Below are 21,819 nucleotides of genomic sequence, written 5' to 3'. Positions count from 1 at the left end.
GCTTCTGTTGAAAAGTAAAGTAAATCCTACTAAGCAATGTCGTGGTCTGTCCACACTATGCCTATGCCTGGCTACTCTTCTATGTAAGCAAGCTCCTTAGCCATCTCCTTTTCCCTAATACAGGTATACAGAGTTGGTGCTTCTGAGCAGAATTGCTTGTTTTATTATTGTTACTTGGGTTTTGGATTTTTTTTTCTGTAATTGATCTGACAAAAGGGGGGTGTAGGTTTGAAATACGAGGGCTGAACAATGCTATTTAGTATTGTTAGAACAATTGGGAAATTGTCTCCTTTAAGAACTTGGAAGTGTTTTATCAACATTGTAAAATTGTACAGTACGATAACTCCCAACTTTTTAACATCAGTAAGAAATGCGTGAAGACAGGCCAACCTTGATAGGAAGGGGGAATGGGAGAGAAGCAAGTAATTATTGGTATACCTCAACCCAGAAAGTTCTATTTAATTTTAAACATTTTTTGAGCAGGGGGCAGAACTGTGCTTAAATGTTACCAAAATCTAACCTGAAATGTGAGACAGCAAGAGCTTTGAGTAACCAAGGTAGCTTCTCTTAGGATACAGTATGTGAGAATGCACCAGCTGTCTTAGAGCTGTTTAAGGTATGTTGTTGAAATGGGAACTGTGAGGGAATGTATTGTTACAGAAGCTAAAGGTATTTCTGCTCTGTTCTATGCAGGTATATGAGCAAGCACAGAGATCTTAACCTGTTCCTGCAGTGCTTTAAATTACAGTCATTCTTCCCAAAAGAGCTTCTTAGATAAGCCAGACACAGCCCTTGGAAATACGCAAGGGAACTGTGGTGTCAACTGTATCATTTTAATAGAATGTGAATCTAACAAAGGTGAAGTAAAACGTTTTTCACAGAAGTTTGGGGTGGGAGTTTATTTCTTTGGTTTCTCTTTTACATTACAGTAGTATTTTCCTCTTGAATTAAATTGATTTTTTTAAAAAAATATCTTTTTCCAGTTTAAAATTAAAATATACAAGAGAGAATAATGTACTATAACTGATTGGGAGAAATGTAGTTTAATAGGATGTCTGTTTCTCCCTTATTTGCTAAATAGGATGTGTTAGGAATAGGCTACAATAAATATGATTTGAAGAGACTGTTTTAGAAATACTTACCACTGAAATTTGAAAGTGCTGTGATCAGCTAACTATTTTATAATATAAAAAAAGCTAGTTAAATATTGCAAGTTGCAGTACAGGTTTAAAAAAAAAAAAGAGATCTGATAGAGAGGAAAAACATGACATCTAGTCAGGTAAAGATTAACTGTATTTATCTGGGCTTGACACCTGTGTACCAAACAATAGCATGATGTGATTTGAAATGGCTGGTATATTAAAATAGGCAAATCAGGCTACTGGACCTTTTAACAGTAGTATAAAATTAGTACAGTATCTTGCAAGAGCACAGACTCAGTAAGCATTTATCAGCTTCTATAAAAAAGAAATAGCAAATTATTAAGCCTCTTGAGTTCAAACAAAGTCTATGCTATCAGAATATTTGCTTTCCTGGATGATATGTTTGTATCAACCTGTGCTTGTTTGTCTTAATGACTGAGGGAATAATGAAGTTGATCTGTTTGTTTTGACAAAAGGCATTTATTATAAATGATGTACGCAACAAGGGTATCTCTTTTGGAGGAGAAAAGGTCAGTAACCAGCAAGTGTCCTTTTTATAGAAGTATAAAAAGTAGTGAGATAGTGGTAAATATAGCTTCTAAAGTTAACTTTGTCCTGCTGAGCAATGTTGTACAACTTTCTGTTGCAAAAGCTTTTGTCATGAATAATGTGTTTATATTAACACAGTTTTCATGGATTTGTAAATTTTTTTTTACGCTGTACATTTTTCTTTCTGATGTAAAAATCTACATTTTCATTTCTTAGGAAGTAAGAATAGAAATCAATTTTCAGAGTTCTTGAAACGTTTTGAGTTTTATTCAAACCAGTTGTAGACAGATCAGTGAAGGGAGGAGGGTCACCTGCAGAATCTCCAGGATCATGACGAACAAGTCTCCTATACCCAGCTGTGATCTCAAACTCTTTGAATCCATAAACAGTTTCTTTGTGACCCTGTTTTGTTTTCTTTAATATAAAGGTCTCAAAAGAAGAGATGAAGAATATAGTGTCCTAATTAAGGTTTTGCCAGACGTGATATTCCCCAACACACAAATCTTACTTTATGAAACTGTCCTATACAGAAAGCTTCACAACTACCAGTAGTTATCAAAAAGCAAAAAGCTGTGGTTCATATACCTAAGGATAACATTCTGAAAATTTATTTCAGGTTATCTTGAAGGGTTTTTTTAATGTGATCAATTTTAATTTTTTTCTAATTTTCTTCAGAGCTTTGACAATCATAGAATGTAGGAGAAATTGCAGTTAGTATTGCAGTTTGATCCATATGATTGAGAGGACCACTATTATAGTTTTGTTCAGGTTTTCTTAGGGCAGAGGAGACGTAAAGCCTCAGTAGGAGAATGTTCACTATTTAAAAGCTTGGACATTCAAATGAGAGGTAGGACACTTGAGAGTGCTACCTACCTATGCTGACTGTGAAAACGTAGTACAGGCTTCCCTGTTGGTTTAATACGTAAAGTATAGTCTGTAAGACGAGCGGGGGGAAAAAGGAAGAAAATAATCATTGTCATGTGCTGAAAATGAATGGAGGCTGGTGGAGGGTGTTAAGAGGAAGAATCATTTAATGCTTCTTGTATTCTTTGGCGCCTATTTCTAGGCACCTTTTTGAATCAGAATCAGTGTTATTCTGGTGGAAGAACAAGAAACTACATTTCTAGATAAACTGGAAGTTTTCTTCTTGGAGCAACAAGTCAGACATCCCCGGGAGTTCCTCAGAATTTCATTCTGTAGCTGGCCTGACGGTTCTAGTCAGCTATTGTGGATAGAGTACTGTATCCCTGGTGTGATCTAGGGTAACCATTTTAAGGACAATGCTTTCCTGTGTCTTTGATGCATTAGAGGCATGCTTGTGTTATTTTCATGACTGTATCGCGCCAGAGAAGATGCATTCTTTGATCCTTTAATACAGGCAAGCTTAAGCATCCCATCCCTTCTCCCCTAGGAGATACGGAAGATCTGAGTTTCAAAACAAATATGATGTTTATCCTGATTTTTGTCTTATCACAGCTTGGAAGGAGAAAATATCTGATATTTTCAGAAAACGAAAGGTGCTTTTCTCACAGAACTGACTTTACCAATACCTCTCTTTTTACCACTTCCTCGTATGTGGTATTTTCTCTAGCCTGTGTTTTATGCAGGAATTACAATATAATTGTGTGCTTGAATTGATTTTTCTTAGTCTTTTGGGGACCAATGTTTCATTGAATATCAGTGCAAGAGAGATTAAAAAAATACAAAGGTCTCCAAGTCATCTAACCCAAGTGTTTCAACAAGAGTCCTTTTGAAATTTCACTTCGTTATATTGTTGGTTGAATGACAAGATTAAATGAATGCTTGTAATGAAGCTCATTCTCTCATAATTTGAAAGCAGTATAGAGTTTCTTATTTGGTTTTGGTAGTATGATGTTTACTTAAGGGGCTGAAGAAGATTCAGTACAGACATGAGTAAATGCAAAGTATCAGAATTCCTTAATATCCAAGAGCGTCACAGCTAGGGAAAATGAGGATTAACTGTTTTAAATGTTTATTTTTTTGAAATAATGATAAATATCATAGATCATAGACTATCTCGTTCTAATTTATGTTGATTCTTTTTATAATCTGCAAATTGTTGCATCGTCATTGTTGTTCTCAAAGGTAGTGAAGTTAAATTCAAATAATTTACAACTCCTGAAAGACTTGATTATCTGGCTTGTGTAAATTGGTGTCACTCCTCTTACTTTGACAGAAATATGTTAAGGTGAAACTGTTGAAATTGTGTCCCAATGCGTCCATTCTCTAGCTCATCAGCTTTAAATAGGATCTTTTTATACTATTTTAGATCGTTTAAAAACTTGTTCAGCCTTATACACCTAATTAAACCTCTTACCTTTGATGTATCAAATAAACTTGCTTTAACTGCTTTTAAAGTATTTAATATCATACTTAATTCAGAATACAAACAAACAAAATTAACAGGCATCTCTTGACACTGCCTGCTGCATCTTTTAAATATGCTTTTGGTTCTGCTTGGTCTGAACTTAGCAAAGCCTTCTTTTTGAGAGAAAATTGCTAGTAAAGATGTCTAAAGAGGAGAGATCAAGAAAACTTTAATGACCTGTGGGGTGCAGCGTCAAAGTAATCATTAGCAGCATATCTACTTTGTGTTGTAAATGCATTTCTAGCCTAATAAACAAATGTGATGTAGATTTTCATTATGGTAATAGAAAGTTAATTTATTTGCTGGAATTGTGATTTTTGGTACATAGTGAAGTTGTCCAATATGCACAATATGTAGGAAATAGCAAACTTAAATTTATTCACAGATCAAATTAGTATGCATTGCACTTCAATGATTTGTCTTTGTTTTGTTTCTCTAATCAAAATTTCAGTTAATTTCAGCTTTGTTCTCTGCCTCCCACACATTAGTTCCATTGTCTTTATTTGCATCATTTGTAGCAGCTGGCTTGTTGTCAGTCTGTAGTTTGGACCTTTACATCAAACAGCAAATTAATTACAGGAAAAGAAATCCCAATAGTACTTCTGTGCTGTTATCAAGAAGTGAATATTGCTGATTCTTGTCAGAAATGGGAAGTGGAACATGGGGAAGATGGCAGTGCAAGCTTCACAGGTACCATTAGTTATCTCTAGAATTAAGTGTTGGTCAGTTACCTGTACCTTCTCTTCCTAGACTCTCCCTTCATTTGTTGTAAAGTGAAATTAGGAAAAAATAGCAATTAAGGGGGGGGGGAAGAAGTAGCGAGATATGCATCTTTTAACAAAAATACATAGTCTTAATGCATCTCAGGTGCAAAAGCACGTTCTGAAGTTCACTGGAAGGTCTGCTTGCGTCCAAATATTAGTTCCTTTTCCCTATCCCACATCTTACAAACATAACCAAAAATGCCTACTTGAATTTGTTCTGTCATTCTTTATGAACTTACATTTTTTCCTTTCTCAAAAGAGAGATCAAGGGACCCTTTTAAAATCAAGCAACACATCCAAAAAGCTCAGAAGTTTGTTATCCAGAAGGTGCCCATTTAAAGTGCGAGCAGTCAGTGTTTGGTCCTCAACATGCTTTGCAGACATTAGCAAGTAATACGGCCTTCTATCAAGTTGCTGCACCACATGAAATTTCTTTTTTTTTTTCTTGATGACCGTTAGTAATGGCTAGAACAGTAACGTTGCTTCTGTATTTTTCTGCACTTCTGCTGTTCTTTAAAAAAAAAAAAAAAAAAGCAACAAAATGCAGCATTCAAACAACTGTGGTGGGGAAATAGGCAAAGTGAGTGGATGTGGGGGAGCTGGTATATAGTATAGACATGAAGGAGATTTGCTCTACTTATGGTGAAATACTCTATTGAAATGATGGACTAGTTTAGTCTAATTTATTCGCTACCTTCTATTGCTTATTTCCTCTGTTTTTATGTTTTTCCTGAACAAATAGGTACAATTTCCTTGGCTATCTTTTCAAGATAGATATAATCTCTGACTTTCTGATGTTTTTTGCTATCTTAACTGAGCTATCTCATGTAGTCTATTTTTTTCGATAGTGCACAGATCATGAAAGAAGGTAATACCTTGCCCAGCTCTTGAGAGAATATTGAATTTGGCTAGATACAGTGTCTGTTTTGTAGCAATATCTTTCCTCATTTTCTGTACTGTATTGTTAGCACAGTTTAAGAGCTCAGTCCAGCATTATTCCAAGGTCATTTTCAAAGTCCTGCTGTGATTTTGATTATTTTATATTTGTTTCTAGTTTTGAGCTGAATGTGAAATTTAGTGGTTTGGCTTTTGAACAGGAAATTTAATTTACAACTTGTCACTTCGCTTATAAAACAGACACCGCTGTGAAGGATTCTCCTAAATGTATATGCAGCCTTTGTCTTTTGTTCTCTATTCATTTCTTTGTTCCTGTGAAGCATGGAAATACACCAAAATCACTTCGAAAATCTAAATTCATATCTGTCACTGCTGACCGTATCCTCCGGGCCTTCCAGGCAGCGCAGGCTGGGCAAGACAGCAGATGGTGGCTGCACATGCAGGGTATTCATCCAGGAAACAACGCCTGTCTTCTCTCAGCATCCCTGCCCTTTGTCTGCCCAGAAAACTCTAGTTTATTGACAAAACTGTAGTAACTGCTTGTAGAAATGTTAGGAGCATGGGGCGTCGTTTTGTTTTGTTTTTTCAAAATAGAAACCTTCTTAATTTGATCATATTACTTCCTATGCATATTTCCAGGTACATTACTTGTTGTCTCTGTTTTATGGTGAGTAGGCGTTCTGTGTAATCTCTGAAATGTTTGTGACAAATCAACTATTGTAAGCTTTGAAATGCATGTTTAACTTTCAAGGTACTTAGCGCGTTTTAATCCTGTGTAAAATGAGTAGTCCAAAATGACTGAGAGTCTGCTAGGCAGCAGGTTTTAGCATGAGTTAGAACATTAAGTTCATTCGGATTTGGCTTAACTGTAATAATGACAGTATCTAAACCAAGAGAACTTTGGACACGTGAAAGTCATTCAAAATACCGAGTCCCAAATGAGGTGTTGCTGCGAATCTTTAGCTTTGACAGCTGAGATTTGCTTCATAGATTCTACATAAGAGAAGCTAAGCTTTTTCTTGATAAAATTACAACCTTTTTTCCTTCTTTTTTAATGGAGTGTGATCTAAGCCTGAATAAACCTATTCCTTGTCTTATAGTGAAGTCTATTCAGTAGTTGTGTGGGCTAGATAATCAGGATGAGACTAGCCAACTTATGAAGCATTGCTGCTAGAGAAAACAGATTTGACATACAACGATGTTTACAAGCACACAAACGGACCTGAACCAGTGGGCCCACAGAGGAACCCGGCACTCAAACATGCTTCATGCTAGCCTGAAACTTGTCTCTGGTGCACATGACACTGAGTGATAAGTTTAGGAAAGGAGCTCCTCTTTCAAGATTGCTGAATTGATGCAGTCTTTTAGATCCCCGAGTTGTCACACCCCTTAAGTCACTTGTTTTCAATATCAAATGCTGAATGCATTATCATTAAGCATTGTGCTTTACTCTATAATCTCAGCTGCTACTTGAACTAGGATGTCTTTTTTGAATTTTTTCTAGGTAGTGAGGAACCATGATTCAAGTCATGTTTCTTTAATAGTTACTTTTATACCACTGGAAACAGTGATAACAGTATTTATAGCCAGGGTTAAAAGTTTAAAAAAAAAAAAAAGTGGTCAAAGTGCATCCAACTGGTCTTTTGATTGTGTGAAGTTTAATTGATAAAATGAGATATTCACCTAACAGAGACAGAAATGGTAGTCCTGATTTCTGTTAAGTGCTCTAAAACAATGGATTTCTACTCTTAAAGTGGTGTTTTTAGGTTTCATAGTGACTCTAAAATTTCTGTTCTGGTTAACTGAATAGCTGTTACCATTCTTAAGGGATGGGAATGAGAAATTTTTAAGTGTGGCATGATAACATACAGGTTAGAATTCATTCACCACTTTATACTTCTCCTGGAGTCCATGGGTATTTTGCTCCGATAGATTTATTGGCCAAACAAACCTGTTAACAAGCATGAAAGTTCTGAGAGACATTTTAATGACAAAATGACCAGTTTATATATGGAGAATTAATCTTTGGAATATTTGTAGAAAAGTAATACACTTTAATGTATTTTACCTCTGCAGTTTTAGTGTATTATTAGCACGTGATTTCACAGACCTTTAATATTTTTAAATACAGGTAATGAGTTTGGACATCCAGAATGGCTTGACTTCCCCAGAAAAGGGAATAATGAGAGCTACCACTATGCAAGAAGACAGTTTAATCTTACTGAGGATCATCTTCTTCGCTATAGATTCCTAAATACATTTGATAGAGATATGAATAAATTGGAGGAAAGGTTTGGCTGGCTTGCATCTCCCCCGGTAAGCTGTATATGCTAAATGATAAGTTTTTAGTCACCAGTTGGGTACATGTTCAGAATAACAACAGTATCAAATTTGCATGCAGAAATTTTAAACAGCACTTCGTTATGCATTGTTTAGTGCCCCACCATATATTTCAAGTTGTCAAAGCATGTCACTGAAATATCTTCCACAGATAATAGAAATCTGAAACAGTCTCCTTTTAGCTTCATGGCAAGCTCTTTCCCTGTTATTTTTGCTATTTTTACTTAGTAACTGCACAGTGGATAAAGCAGACTATAAAATTGTCTGTAATCCAATCCAGGGATTGCTCTGAGAACATGTAAATTGTCAGAACAATTTAGTTTATATAAATAATTACTCTGTTACTGAGAAAACACTTTCAGTAGTGTATGATGTAAGTTATAGTCTCCTGATCTTCGATCCATCTCTCCTCTATTTGCCTTTTTTACCCAAATATTGCACTGTACTTCTTATCAAAGCAACTCAATTATTACGATTTCTCAGTGTTTAATTATTTCATACTAGTCATAATCCACTTCAAATATTTTTCTGTTTTTAAATGGATACCTTGTTATTTATTACTTTAGCAAATAGAACAAAAGGTGGTATGTGTAGCAGTTTAATGTGGCTTATCAAAGCCATTTCTCAGAGATATTTAAAAAAAAAAACAAAACAAAACAAAAAAACACAAACCAAAAAACAAACTTATCCAGTGCTTCATTATGTACATTATTAACAGTGGATGTGATGCAGATCCCCATAACAAGTAGACTAAAGATTTGGTTTGATGAAAGGAATCCATATTTTGCTAAAGGAAGGTGTGGTAAAAAGACTACGTTACCAATCTTTGAGCAAGGATATTTCAAGTGCTGTATACCTAAATGCTTCTACATCTTTAATTTTGCCTTATAAAACGTAAGCTACAGTTCAGTAATCAAAAATTTTATATTACGTTACATAGGTAAACAATTTCAGTTTGCATGTTAATGCCCTTGTCTGTTGCTTGAATTTTGACTGTTTTACTTGAAATGAGGTATAGACGCAGCAGGTTCTTCCTTTTTTTTTTCTTCCTTTTTTTTTGTTAATTCAGTTAGAAATGAAATATTATATAGCACTGGATTTTTATTTTTTTTCTTTCCTAGGCCTATGTGAGTGAAAAGCATGAATCCAATAAGGTCATAGCATTTGAGAGAGCAGGTCTCATTTTTATTTTCAACTTCCATCCGTATCAAAGTTACGTGGACTACAGAGTGGGTATTGAAACTCCAGGAAAATATCCTTTTCTTTACTGTTTTGCTTATACAGAAAAGCTGTAGACGTTGAAAACTAATTTTATTTCTGTTTTCTAATATGAATGCAAACTGTAGTTAAAAGGTAAGAAACCACTTACATGTCACCAGTATAATCTTGATTTAATTCTTAGTGAACAGCTAAAAAATAATTTAGAAATTTGCCACCTTCATAAGAGAAAATTTTGTAGAAACCAAAAGTAAAAATTGCAATTTAAAGACTGTATGTCAAAAGTTTCCTTGTGATGCCCTGTTTATTGGAATTATGTTGAGGCATGAAAAAGCAAGTAACTACTACTACTTAAATAAACTACAGAAAGTGACCACAGTAGGATGAGGCTGTGCACGCAGTCACATAGGAAAATGCGTTAGCTTAAATCTTCATCAGGAAGGTTGTACAATTTCTCTTTTATGACTGGATGGACTTGGCTGGTTTTGCATTTGTTTCCAAAAATCTTAGCATTGAGGGCAGTTTCAAAAAATTAATGCTAACTTGCCAGAGGAATTTGATTTGGCCAAATTCAGTTTGTTTCAAGATCCTTGACACACAGTCTAGTGAATCTTGATGTGTCAGTTCCAGCACTGCAGTTCCAGTTTTGGCCTACTCTTTTTATTTATCATCAATTTCAGGAAACTACTGACGTATTTTAGTTGCTTTAGTTCGATATGTTACTCTAACTTTTGAGCACTGCTGAATTGACCTGCAGGGTCTCAGCAACTTAAAAAGGATTCTGGTTTAGAAACCTCAAGTCAAACCCACCTTCTTCAGTGCTTTTTGCTGGTACCTCTGCTGCTGCTGGAACTCCTGGCAAAGGTAGAATGGGGTAGTAAATTGGAGTAGTAAAATTGTAGCCTGGTGTTGTGAGATGTACTAATACTTGACTGTTACAGGCTTCATACATTCACCCATTTAAGTTGATGCTACTGCACTTCATCATCTTGTGTGAAAGTCTTTGAGTTCTGCAGATGGAAAAGGTGTAACTTCAGTGTTAGGGACTACAACACGTAACAAATTTAGTGTGAATTTTTTGCTCTGAGACTTACATAGATGTGAGTGAATCCAATCCACGTTTTGTTGTTTCCTTTCTGCCTTTCTTTTTCAAAGATGCTAGAGGTTCCATTATCGGAAATGCTAAGAAATTCTTTTTTTTAAATCTCACTCTTAATAATTTATGTATCACTTTCTTTTCCATAGCACATCTTCATCAGGCTTATATTTAATTACAATTATACATGAGGCTGTTTTCCTAACTTAATTTTCTGGTTTGTGCTAAATTAATTGAATATGTAGGCATTGTTTTTCTGAGTGTGTAAATGCCCTGCACACATTGTTACAAAAATTCTACTCCTTGGCACTTAAAGCTAAGATGAGATTAAGCTATGCCTAGGCTTCTGAAACTCTTTGGGCATTCTTTATGTTTATGGAAATATTTTTATGACCAGTTTGTTGAGTAAATATTTAATATAAGCAGCCTTTTGTTTTTTCTCAGTGCTCTAAGCTTTTCAGTCATTTCGGAAATGTTTCATATATCTATTTTACATCACCAGAGTCTCCTTTCTCCTTATAAATTAGACATTTACTGTTTGTATAGAAATCTGAATGCATTGCTCCTGTTTCAGCTGAGGCTGCTCTGTAATAGCTTGTCTGAAGCAAATTGCAAAATCTTCTTTTCCCTGGTTTTTCTTTGCAAATCAAGGCCCAGTAGGGTTTCAGTAAGTTGATCTGTTGCTAGTTCACTCTGGGCATTGAAACAGCTTTCTACTGTATCTTGGCCAGAAACAGTCATTGCTAATTGATTTATTTATTATTTTTTTTAATGTAAGCAGAAACTCATTGGAAAATATTTGTTATTCACTTAGTAGTATATGATCAGGGATTTTTTACATCCTTTATATTTATTTTGGTTCACTGAATATCATATTGACACTTAACGACCGCTCAAGCGTGTTCAAAACAAGTATGATACAAACAAGGCATACAGATGATGTTTCATACTTCCAGTTTATATTGTACTTTTTAATATGTTGGTGTCAGCGCACATCCTTGTCTTTAAAGTGTGTGCAGTATAATTTCATTCACATCATATAGATAGTTAAAATTTAAAAGGCCTTTCTTAAAGCGTGAAGATCCATATTAGGTTTTCATTCCCTAACCTAAAATTTTTATTGCTAATGGAACTGCCAGTTACCAACAGTGTATTTGCTCTCATTAAGACGCTTTGTCTGGCTAACCCCTCTGCCCCAAGCAAACAGTGGATTTTATAGTTCTGTCTTCAGTATGTGATGTGCTCCTCTGCCTTTGGGGGAGTGAAGGGCTGTAAATGCTACTGCTGCTCTTCTCTGTGAAACATAGTGCACCTTCACCTCTGCTGAGAGCCTTGTTCATTTGGTTCAGGAAACGTCTGTCCCGTTGTACAGTGCTGTTCGCAATTCTGAGAGGATGTAGTTCTCTTAATTTAGTGTTTTCACTTGGGAATCGCAAATGTAGAATCTTCGCATAAATCACCTTTCAGCAACCTTCCCCTTTTCATTTTATTCTGTGGCAGTTCAATGCATGAACCAGGGGAAATTCCTGAAAACCCTCTGGGAGGGAGCTGTTGCCAACTGGCTCTGAGTCTGATTTAACCTTGACTTTTTAAGTTTGAAGGGTCGGAATCTTCTCATCCTTCCAGTATCTCCAGTTCTGAAGATGCAAATTCTTCTGAATAATATGCACACTTAGGCAGACAGAGCTCATTCACAGCTGGCCTGAAACAATCTTCAGGTTTCAAAAGCTGCAGTGTTTTGCATGGATGTCCCTCAAGGTGAACACAGCACTGTTTCCCATGCCAGGAGAATAAAAAACCTCCTCTCAGTTGAAAAAAAAAAAAAACAACCCACAAAAAAAAAAGAAAAAAAAAAAACCACAAAAACAAAAACCCAAACTCGTAAAGACACTTTGCTAGAATTCGGCATATTTGAGCAAATACTTTAGCTGCCCCAAATTTCTAGGTTTAGCTTATAAAAGCAGATACATGCAATCTTCATCGGATTTTCCTGAAACAAAATTTAGGAAGTTGTTTCTGTTGATTGTTTAAATAAAAATAATAATATTTATTCTTAAACTGTTGTGCATAAAAACAAGACAATAACAAAGGACTGAAAAGGAAAAAACAAGTTTAACTTAGGTCAAAACCTTTTGATTTGACTTGTAAGCATCTTTTGCTTTTCTCTTTGGCCTTTGAAACAAAGGTCTCATTTATGTTAATGAAGATCTCATTTTATCTGGGAAGCTTATTTATTATCTATATTAGAAAGGTCACTGTGTGTTCATCCAACGTCATCACATGGAATGAAGGATTGGGACTTCTTTTCTAAAGAAAGTACATTAAATAAGACAACGTAGCCTGATACTTACACCATAGAAGTCTCATTAATGTTTTGTGCCTGTTGCTAGCGAAGTCCTTGGACAGTAAGTTCACATAAACACCTTGAACATGTATAAACTTTTCATTTATGTTCTGTCAGGGGGAAAGCTAAGCAGCACTGTATGTACCAATTCGTTCTCATCATCTTTTCATTGATAATGAAAACAACAGCTCTCCATTATCACATTCCCCTGTGTTCAAGTTTGCATCTAACTCAAGGAAAACCCTGGAATTGTGGAACTACCATTAAATGTATTAGAGAACTGCTAAAATCTTAGTAATAGCTGGTATGTGATGCGCTACATGCTCATCATCATAATCGCTTATATTTAGGAAACTTCATCTTAATTAAACTGGACATACCTAATACTTTGTCATTAGAATGGAGAAGATGCAGGTGGTCATGGAAACGCTCCTCTGAAGCAGAGCTAAAAAGCAGAATCATGTTACAGGAGTTCCTAAACATCCTCCTTAAGTTCCTTAAGCATTTCTTGACCATTGAGTTGGTATGTGAACTGTTACAGGAGCTTGACCCTTACAAATCAATGTTGAAAGCTGGCTGACATGGTTGCAAGGCCACTGTCCATAATCTTTGAGAAGTTGTGGAGATTGGGGGACATGCCAGAAGACTGGAAGAAGGCTGATGTCACTCCCATCTACAAGAAGGGCTTAAAGGAGGACCCAGGAAAGTACAGGCCCATCAGTCTAACTTCAGTCCCTGGGAAAGTTATGGACTGAATCCTTCTGGGGGCTATCACAAGTCAAATGAAGCATGTGAGTGGGAAAAGCCAGCACAGATTCACCAAGAGCAAATCATGCTTGACAAACGCAGACTTCTTCTATGACAAAATAACCTGCTTGGTTGATGTGAGGGAAGCAGTCAACATTGTCTACCTGGATTTCTCCAAGGCCTTCAACACAGTTCCCCACAGCCACCTCCTAGAGCAACTGGTGCATTATGGTCTAGACAAGTGGTCTGTGTGGTGGGTGGGGAACTGGCTGACAGGTCCCACCCAGAGAGTGGTGGTAAATAGCTCCTTTTCAAACTGACAACCTGTCACGAGTGGGGTCCCCCAGGGATGCATATTGGGCCCAGTGCTGTTAATATCTTTATAAGTGATCTGGATGATGGCATCCAGTGTATCCTGATGAACTTTGCTGTTGATACCAAACTGAGTGGGGAAGTGGACACTTTGGAAGGGAGAGCCACCTTCAGGAACACCTGGATGGACTGGAAGACTGGGCTAACAAGAACCTTATGAAGTTCAACAAGGACACATGTAAGGTCTTGTGCCTGCGAAAACATAATCCAGGAGTGCAGCAGAGGCTGGGATCTACCTGGCTGGAGAGCAGCTCTGTGGAAAGGGACCTGGGGCTCCTGGAGGACAAGAAGCTCAACATGAGTGAACGGTGTGCTGCAGCAGCAAAGAAAGCCAACAGGGTGCAGGGTTGCATCAATGAGGGTGTCACCAGCAGAGATAAGGTAGTCATTATCCCACTCAGTGTTTCTCAGGCCACACCTGGAATGCTGTGTTCAGTTTTGGTCCGTGCTGTACAAAAACATGTGGACAGGCTGGAGAGGGTCCAGAGGAGGACAACAAAGATGATCAAAGGACTAGGAAGCCTGCCATATGAGGAAAAGCTGAGAGAGTTGGGTTTGTTTAGCCTTGAGAAAAGGCAGCTTAGGGGAGACCTTATCACCGTGTTCCAGTATTTAAAGGGTGGCTACAAAGAAGATGGAGACTCCCTTGTTACAAGGACTCACATGGAAAAGATGAGGAGTAATGGGTACAAGTTACTCCTGGGGACATCCTGATTAGACACAGAAGGAAAATTCTTCACAATGAGAAAAATCAGCCCTTGGAATAATCTCCCTAGGGAAGTGATGTATTCCCCAACATTGGACACTTTAAGATTCAGCTGGACCATCTTATCTAGACTGTGATTTTCCCAAGCAAGGTTGGACTAGATGATCCTTGAGGTCCCTTCCAACCTGTTGTTCTATGATTCTCTGCTTAGCTGAATAGTCATAATGAACTGTATGCATGATCTTAACTGGCAGCGCATTTGAGGTATTGCAGCATGTGATGAAAGAGAGTAACTAAAATTGCCTTACTTCTCATGAGTGAGGAATCCATGTGTAATATTTGTGATTCTGTTTGTAGCAGCACACTCTCAAAATTCTGTATTCTGTTCACATCTCTGGTTGCAAGATCAAAAGGCATAAGTTAGCATGTAGGTGACAGTGCTGTTCAGATTTGGATCTACTTATTTTCTGTGGTGTTGATAACTATGTAAGCTGTTAGCACTAAACAGGGGTTAACTATTTCTGTGATCTTTCTGAGACTGGCAGAAGTGAGACAGAGCAAAAGAAAGGGACAGCGTGATTTCCAGAGCATGAAGGAGGTTGAGTCTTGTTTTGGTACTTCAAGAAGGATTTGCCTTTATTTTTAGAACTGAAAGTTAAGGCTATCAAGTATTTTATCAACCACACAAGTCCACTTTATACTCCATCTAACCAGGATAGTAGCAAATTATGTGCATTCATTTCTTTTAGATGTGCTAAATCCTTCTTGGCTGAGGTTTCTAAGCTATTAATCAAGAATAGCTGACTTGAACAGTACTTTGCATCAGGCAAACAAAAAAAAAAATCACAAACTTCTCTTACTGCACCTCAGTCTTCTAGAGTAGTCAAATGCTTATAGTATAAAAACAATGAAGAACTGTTTATAGTATGAGCTTTTAAATGACACGTATCCCGAAGTTAACAACCACTATTGGCCTCCTATTCTTCTTGCTTTCAGTATCCTTTCTTCTTCTTTCCCAACATCCAGCAGGCTGAATTTAATATCTATTTTCTTTAAATATGTTGGGGTGTTTTAATGTTAACTAACTCTTGTTCTTTCTAACTCTTGTCTTGCAATTAGAGCCATGAATTTTATGTATAGTTTTGTAATGGAACCTTTTAACCTGAGATTAAAAAAAAAAAACACCACAAAAAAACCCCAAACAAAACACCAGTCCTGTAACTGGGAAATATGGTCACATGTGACATTAAATCTTCAGAACAACTTCTCCCCTTAAACAGGACTTCCTTTGGAAGTTCGATCCCTTTGGAACTTAAACATGAAGTAGAAGCATTTAAAGACAAGGGTTTATTGTTGCTTCGTTTGGGTTTTTTAAGAAATTGGTGGATTTTCAATTTAATACTCTGAGGCAGTTAGTGAATAAGCTTGAAGTGCAAATTGCTATAATATATTGATTAAATACTTTTTAATAAAAAAATTATCTGAATGATGTTGGGAATTGTGGGAAATGTGATGATCCTTTCACTAGCTAGGTTTAAGTTTGTTTGGTGGATTGAATTAGTCAAATTACTGCATGTAATACTTGTCATTAAATTTGCCTTTATTAAGTGGATGGCGTTGGCATATCAGTCTTGGAGTCAGTTTTTCCTTCCCTTTTATACTACAGTCTTCTCTCTTGACTTAGTTCCCTTTACATTGGGTTGCTCCATTCTACGTCTTGTTTTCCTAAGATGATGTAACCTAGTATGACGTATTCAGGGACTGAGACTTTAATTTTATGTGTGAGCGTGTAAGTCTATAAATGTTGTTGAGCAGTATGAATCACTACTAGCTTATCTCTGTTCGTATCCTGATATTTCATGTTGTTGTATACTGCTAAAGTGCAAGCAGGAAAAAAATGTCATGGGAAAAAATGGTTACTTTGTTACAAATATTGCTGTTTTCACATAGCATAATGTACCATTTTTACAGAGCAAATGAATGCCAGAGTCGTACGCTTATTGTTCGCATGAATTTAGGGTGCATAAATACTTTGAAGTCAGAGTTGTCCATAAGCAAATAGCTAGGTGAGACCTGAGGTATAAAAAATATTTTAATCAAAACGCTGCAAAAATATACTTAAAAAAACAGCATAAATTCAGGCTCTGACATTTGCAGCCTTCACCTAGAGCTTCTGATGAGCAAATAAGGTCACTTGATTGAGTCACTAGCGTGCGACTGCTGAAGGCAAAGACTCTGCTTTGCAGGCTGCTTTGAAGTGCAGTTATGTAACTGTCCCTGCCTGTTAGAACCCGGCTGGTGGAGACAAAGGACTTTAATTTAGGATCAGCCAAATGCCAAATTCTATCAAGGTAGTTGGTACGTTAAGGTTAATAGGTGTGAATAAGAAATACAGCATACTAATATCGGAATGCATTTTCAATCTGTGTAGGAAAAGACACTGGTTTCCAGCACTGTGAGTCTATGTAACTATTAGAGCGGCATGTGCTATTGCCCGATTTCTGTTTCATTATACGAAGGAAAAAGGAAAACATTTTGATGCTTATGCTGGAGTTTTACTTAATAAATTATGCTGTTTCAGAAGCCTTTTTATGAGAAACAGGCAGATTGAGATAACAAATTATTCCTGCCTAATTTGCTTCAGTTTTGAGATAGATGAATAATCAACATCTAGGTCAGCTGTCTCTAATTCTCTGAATGTAGATGAAAGTTTGGATGTTAACAGGGAAACCATTCATAAGCTTCCATTTTTATTATTTTAATACTGACTAGACCTTTCTGTGGAGTACTGGTTGATTCCAAGGCCTCTCTGCAGTACAAACTCAATACGGAAACCTTCTTTCCTCTTTTTAAGAGCAACATGGCTGAAAGGAGGGAGAAAGAACAGGAAAGGGGTTTAAAGATTTCAAAAATAACTCCTTTTCCTGCTATAAGATCTCACGCTGATTTTTGTTAAACAAATCATCTGCAGTGGTGGGAGTGTCATTAAAATTAAGCTGTATGTATATATCCACATACTCACCCCCTTTTTTTTTTTTACTAAGGTTTGTTATCTTGGCACAAAAGTAAATCATTTTACGTTCATGATTACCAACCAATATGGATTTACATATATCTAAATCTACATTTAGTTTAAGCAAAAAGCATCTGTATTTGGTTGAAGCAAAAAGATACAGTACCCCCCCTCAGCACTATGCCATAACTTGAGTACTAAATGGCTTCAACTATCTTCTAAATATTCTGAGCTGAAGTTCATCAGGATGAGGTGTTTAGAGAGTATTTGGATGAATTTTCTAATTAAACTAATATGCTTTTTTCTCAGTTGTAGGTTGACCCCGTAGTCTCCTCTAAAATTAGGAGTGTGTGGAGAGGAGGAACAGAGGTACCCTTTATCTTGAAATTAATTATGCTAGTTTTTTCAGTGAAATTCAAGAATTAATGAAAACAAAAGGGCGTAACCACTTCAGGCTCTTCACAGTTCTTGCAGCTGTACTTTTCTTCATCTTCCCTGTGTTTATGGTACATTTAATGACTTGACTTCTCATTTTCCTTAATGTGTCTCAATAGCATATATTTTGTCTCTTTAGCTTCTGTATTATTGTCTTTGTAATCTTTTATGCCTAGCTTGAAAATCTAGTTTCCACTTTTAGACTTCTTTCTAGGATAGGAGGTGAATGAAATGTTCATTAATTAGCCATATTGATCTGTGACTATATTTCTTGTTCTGTGTGCATATTAATAATTCATAAATTATGCTTTGTGCCCATAACTTGGTTTTTGCAAAATCCATTTATTTGAGAAATTGCTGGTCTTTGGTGTCCTTTCGCTTTCTTTCAATCCATCTTGAGAATAACGATTGTCAGTTGTACAGCTGGTGGTGTGCCTGGCTTTCCTTTTTCTCATTCTGTTTGTTATCTTCACTTGATGCTAGGATCTTTTATTTTACAGGTAGTATTTTGGCAATGAAACTTGCTGCCAGGACAGTTTATCTGTTCTTCCTTTCTGTAGGGTGAATATATTCCTTTGGCCCTGGCTCATTACTGTCGCCTTTGACTTCTCAAACTAGCTAGTGACTTTGTGCATGAAAGTCATACGTCATCTTCGTTGTCATCCTGGTTACTTCTCCATCTGGGCACTTTTTCCAACAGCTTTTCTGCATACTTTTGAGAAACAGACAGTTAATAGCATTCTTTACCAGGTATCTTTTGCTGTTGGGAAAATGTAGATCATGGTGCCAGTAAATCCAATCTAAAAATCTGAGTATGAGTATCCAATGGGAATGGGAATTATTACAATGTTGGTACTACTTTCCTAGCTACAGGTCTAATAGCAGAGATCTTTCCTTTGCTAAGAGAAGCTTGTCTACAGTGCTGATGTCAAGCAAGTTGTTGGAACAGGTTGCCCAGAGAGATTGTGCAGGCTCCGTCTTCAGGTGTCAGGAGCTTACTGGATAAAGCCCTGAGCAATCAGGTGTGACCCTGTAGCTGACTTCCAGAGGTCCCTCCAGCCTGAGTCGTTGTTGCTGTCATCCCTGTGATCCCATCCTGTGACTTGTGATCCTTGTCTTATCTCCTTCAGACTTGCTTATGATACTGTGCCCTACTCTTCTGTGTGTGAAGTCCTGTGGTACCTTTCTTGCCTAGGTGAGCTCTCTTCTCTCATTCACTTGCAACTTTTTAGCAGTGGCTTTCCTAAATAGCAGCTTTTCACAGGTTTTTTTGTTATTTATATCAGAAAAGTTCTTGAAGATGGGTAAATGTTTGGGTTTTTTTAAAAAAAAAAAAAAGACAAACCACAAAAAACCCCACTGAACAACACAAAAAAACCCCCCACAAAACCATGACATCCCCCACCACCCACCCCCGAAAACCTCTACACCCACAAAAAAGCGTCTCTGAACCATGAACCAAAGCATGGTAAGCATTGATGAGGAAGAGAATCACTCCATAAGTTTACTCCCAAGCCCATCATAAATATTAAGGTAGACACACCACCTGATTCTCCTGCTGGCTGACATTGAACTTGAGAATCCAGTGAACACATGGAGTAGCAGGAAGTTCAGTATATGCTTTCTTTGTCTGGCAGCTGTACCACTAAAGATAAGCTTCAGTTCCATGACTCTTGACTCTTCACTCCCAGTTCAATGTGTATGTCTAAGCATACAAGAGGTAGGTAACTTATGGTCGTCAAAATGGCACTCTTAAAGTATTGCACTTGACTTTTTCACACATTGTATCTGTAATTCTGTGTGCAGTTAGTTTCAGTTCTGAAGAAAGAAATGATGAATTAACTCATTCTATGAACTACCCTGAATTGAGTTAATTTGATTTTAAGTGTTTCTTAGGATAACCCTGGGTTGCATCTTCAAGGTGAACACACAGATACACACAGTACCCTACCTAAGAAATATAGTAAGTTCTCCCAGGGAGGGTTTCTCATCTCTCTCATGAGACAGATTCACGTAGAGAAAATTAGCATGATACTTTATGTATCTTAATCTCTGGTTGTACCTAAAAAAAGAGAAAAATCTGCCTAAGTAAAAAAAATAATTGTATTTTCAGATAACATGCATTCTACTAGTGTATTTAAGGACACTTGCACTTCTGATGGCGGTTGATAACTATGAAAGCTTCAGTTAAAATATGAAAGCTACATCTGTGTACTTCATATTTTGCCTTTTGCTGGGAAAAAAAAAAACAAAACAGGAGAAGATATTTTTGTGCTTAATTTTCTAAGTCAAAGTAGTACAAGGAAATCTTGATGCGTTAATGATAGGTTTCTAATCCACACTTCATAACATAGAGGTTGCTTCTTAGTAATTTGTAGTCTTCTACATTGTTGACTTAGAATGACTTTTTTAATGAGTAAAGTTGGAAAGACTTTTCTATTAAGCTGTTAAAGTGCTTTGCCAATTTGTTCGACCTGACCTATGAGAATTATTTAAATTTTATTATTATTATTTTTTATTACAATATTAAACATCATTCAGATGTAGACTGCTTGTATGCTAGTCGCTAAAACAAGACTAAAGAGAAGTGCAGGTATGATACCTGAAAGCTGGCCTTTGATTTTTATCTAAGATGGGAAAAAGTAGTTTCCAATAGTTTGAGGGTTGGATATATCGAAATATATCGAACACATTAAAGACTTTATTTAGAAGTTTTTATCTTATGCCATTACTGTGCATGTAGCTGATAAACTAACCGTGCTAAGAAGCCATTTAATAGTCAGCATCAGATGGAGTCAGCCTTGGCTTGGCCAGTACCTTAACATTAAAATTACAGTGACGTGTTGCTCCAGCATTTTTTTTTTGCATGTTCTACTGTAACTGCTGCTTCTTAATGTTTTTGCAAGAGGTAAAATCTGAAAACATGCTGCTTTCACCAGTATGTATATTTCTAACTTCTAGAAGAAGGTATGTAGAACATCTAGGCAGACATGTTGATTTAGAAACTTTTTAGTTAATTTTAAATTTTGTATTTTTTTCTGGATTTGGGGGTTTGTTTTTTTAATTCAATGTCTTTTAATAATGATAGAAATTTTCAGCACTTTGGTATTACAAGGCACTTTAATGATTGAGGAAAAAATTTCTTTTAGTCTACTATTTTATAAGTTTTATTTGAAAGAAGGCGGCCTTCCCGTTTCTGGATTAGAGTGCTGGGTCAAAATTGATACACAATTTTTTTACCTTTTTCCTGAAGAAATTTTATTTCCTTTCTCCCATTTCTCCATGTTTAAAAAGCTCTCTTTTTCTATAATACATAGTGTAAGATCTCATGTGGAGAGTGCAAACTGACTGTTGTTGTTACAGGAATTATGGAGCCCCTTTTTCTTTTGAATTTTGGGCGAGAGTGGAGAGGGATTTTTTTTCTGCATTTTTCTATGGTGTGTCAAATGTGCTAGTTAACTATCTCTTGGTTTTTGTACAGCTTTTACTTACGTACTTTGAACAATACATAAGTATATAAACCTATCTAATGAGATAAAGGCTTCTTAAGAAGAGATAGTCATTTGTATGCTGTGTGCAACTATGATAGCGTATATAGTGAAGCTACTTCTATAAAGGATTTCCCTTAGGAAATATTGAAAAAGGCTCTATGGGAGAGTTCTTTATTTCATACAAAATCACCCAAAGCTTTCTCTCACATCCTAAACAAAGCATCGAGGGTTACCTTTGTGAGCCATTACTTTCGTGAGTAAATCTTTTCATCTGTGTAGATGTAATGAGCATGAGTAAATTTAACCTTGTCATGTA

At 36.4% G+C, this 21,819-nt stretch overlaps 1 protein-coding gene across 1 annotated transcript in view; it reads left to right on the top strand.

The window, feature by feature from the left end:
* Positions 1-21,819, top strand: part of GBE1 (1,4-alpha-glucan branching enzyme 1) — a 171,847-nt gene that overhangs the window by 136,088 nt on the left and 13,940 nt on the right. The window contains exons 13-14 of the mRNA XM_086482469.1: positions 7,873-8,057; positions 9,203-9,350. Of these exons, the coding sequence (XP_086338595.1) occupies positions 7,873-8,057; positions 9,203-9,350 (333 nt within the window). The remainder of the gene's footprint in view (positions 1-7,872; positions 8,058-9,202; positions 9,351-21,819) is intronic.

The sequence above is a fragment of the Leptosomus discolor genome, chromosome 1 (assembly GCF_034619465.1).
Source record: "Leptosomus discolor isolate bLepDis1 chromosome 1, bLepDis1.hap2, whole genome shotgun sequence".
In the NCBI taxonomy this organism is placed as follows: domain Eukaryota; kingdom Metazoa; phylum Chordata; class Aves; order Leptosomiformes; family Leptosomidae; genus Leptosomus; species Leptosomus discolor.
Note: the sequence above shows the minus strand (reverse complement) of the source record. Positions and strands in the feature narration are given on the sequence as shown.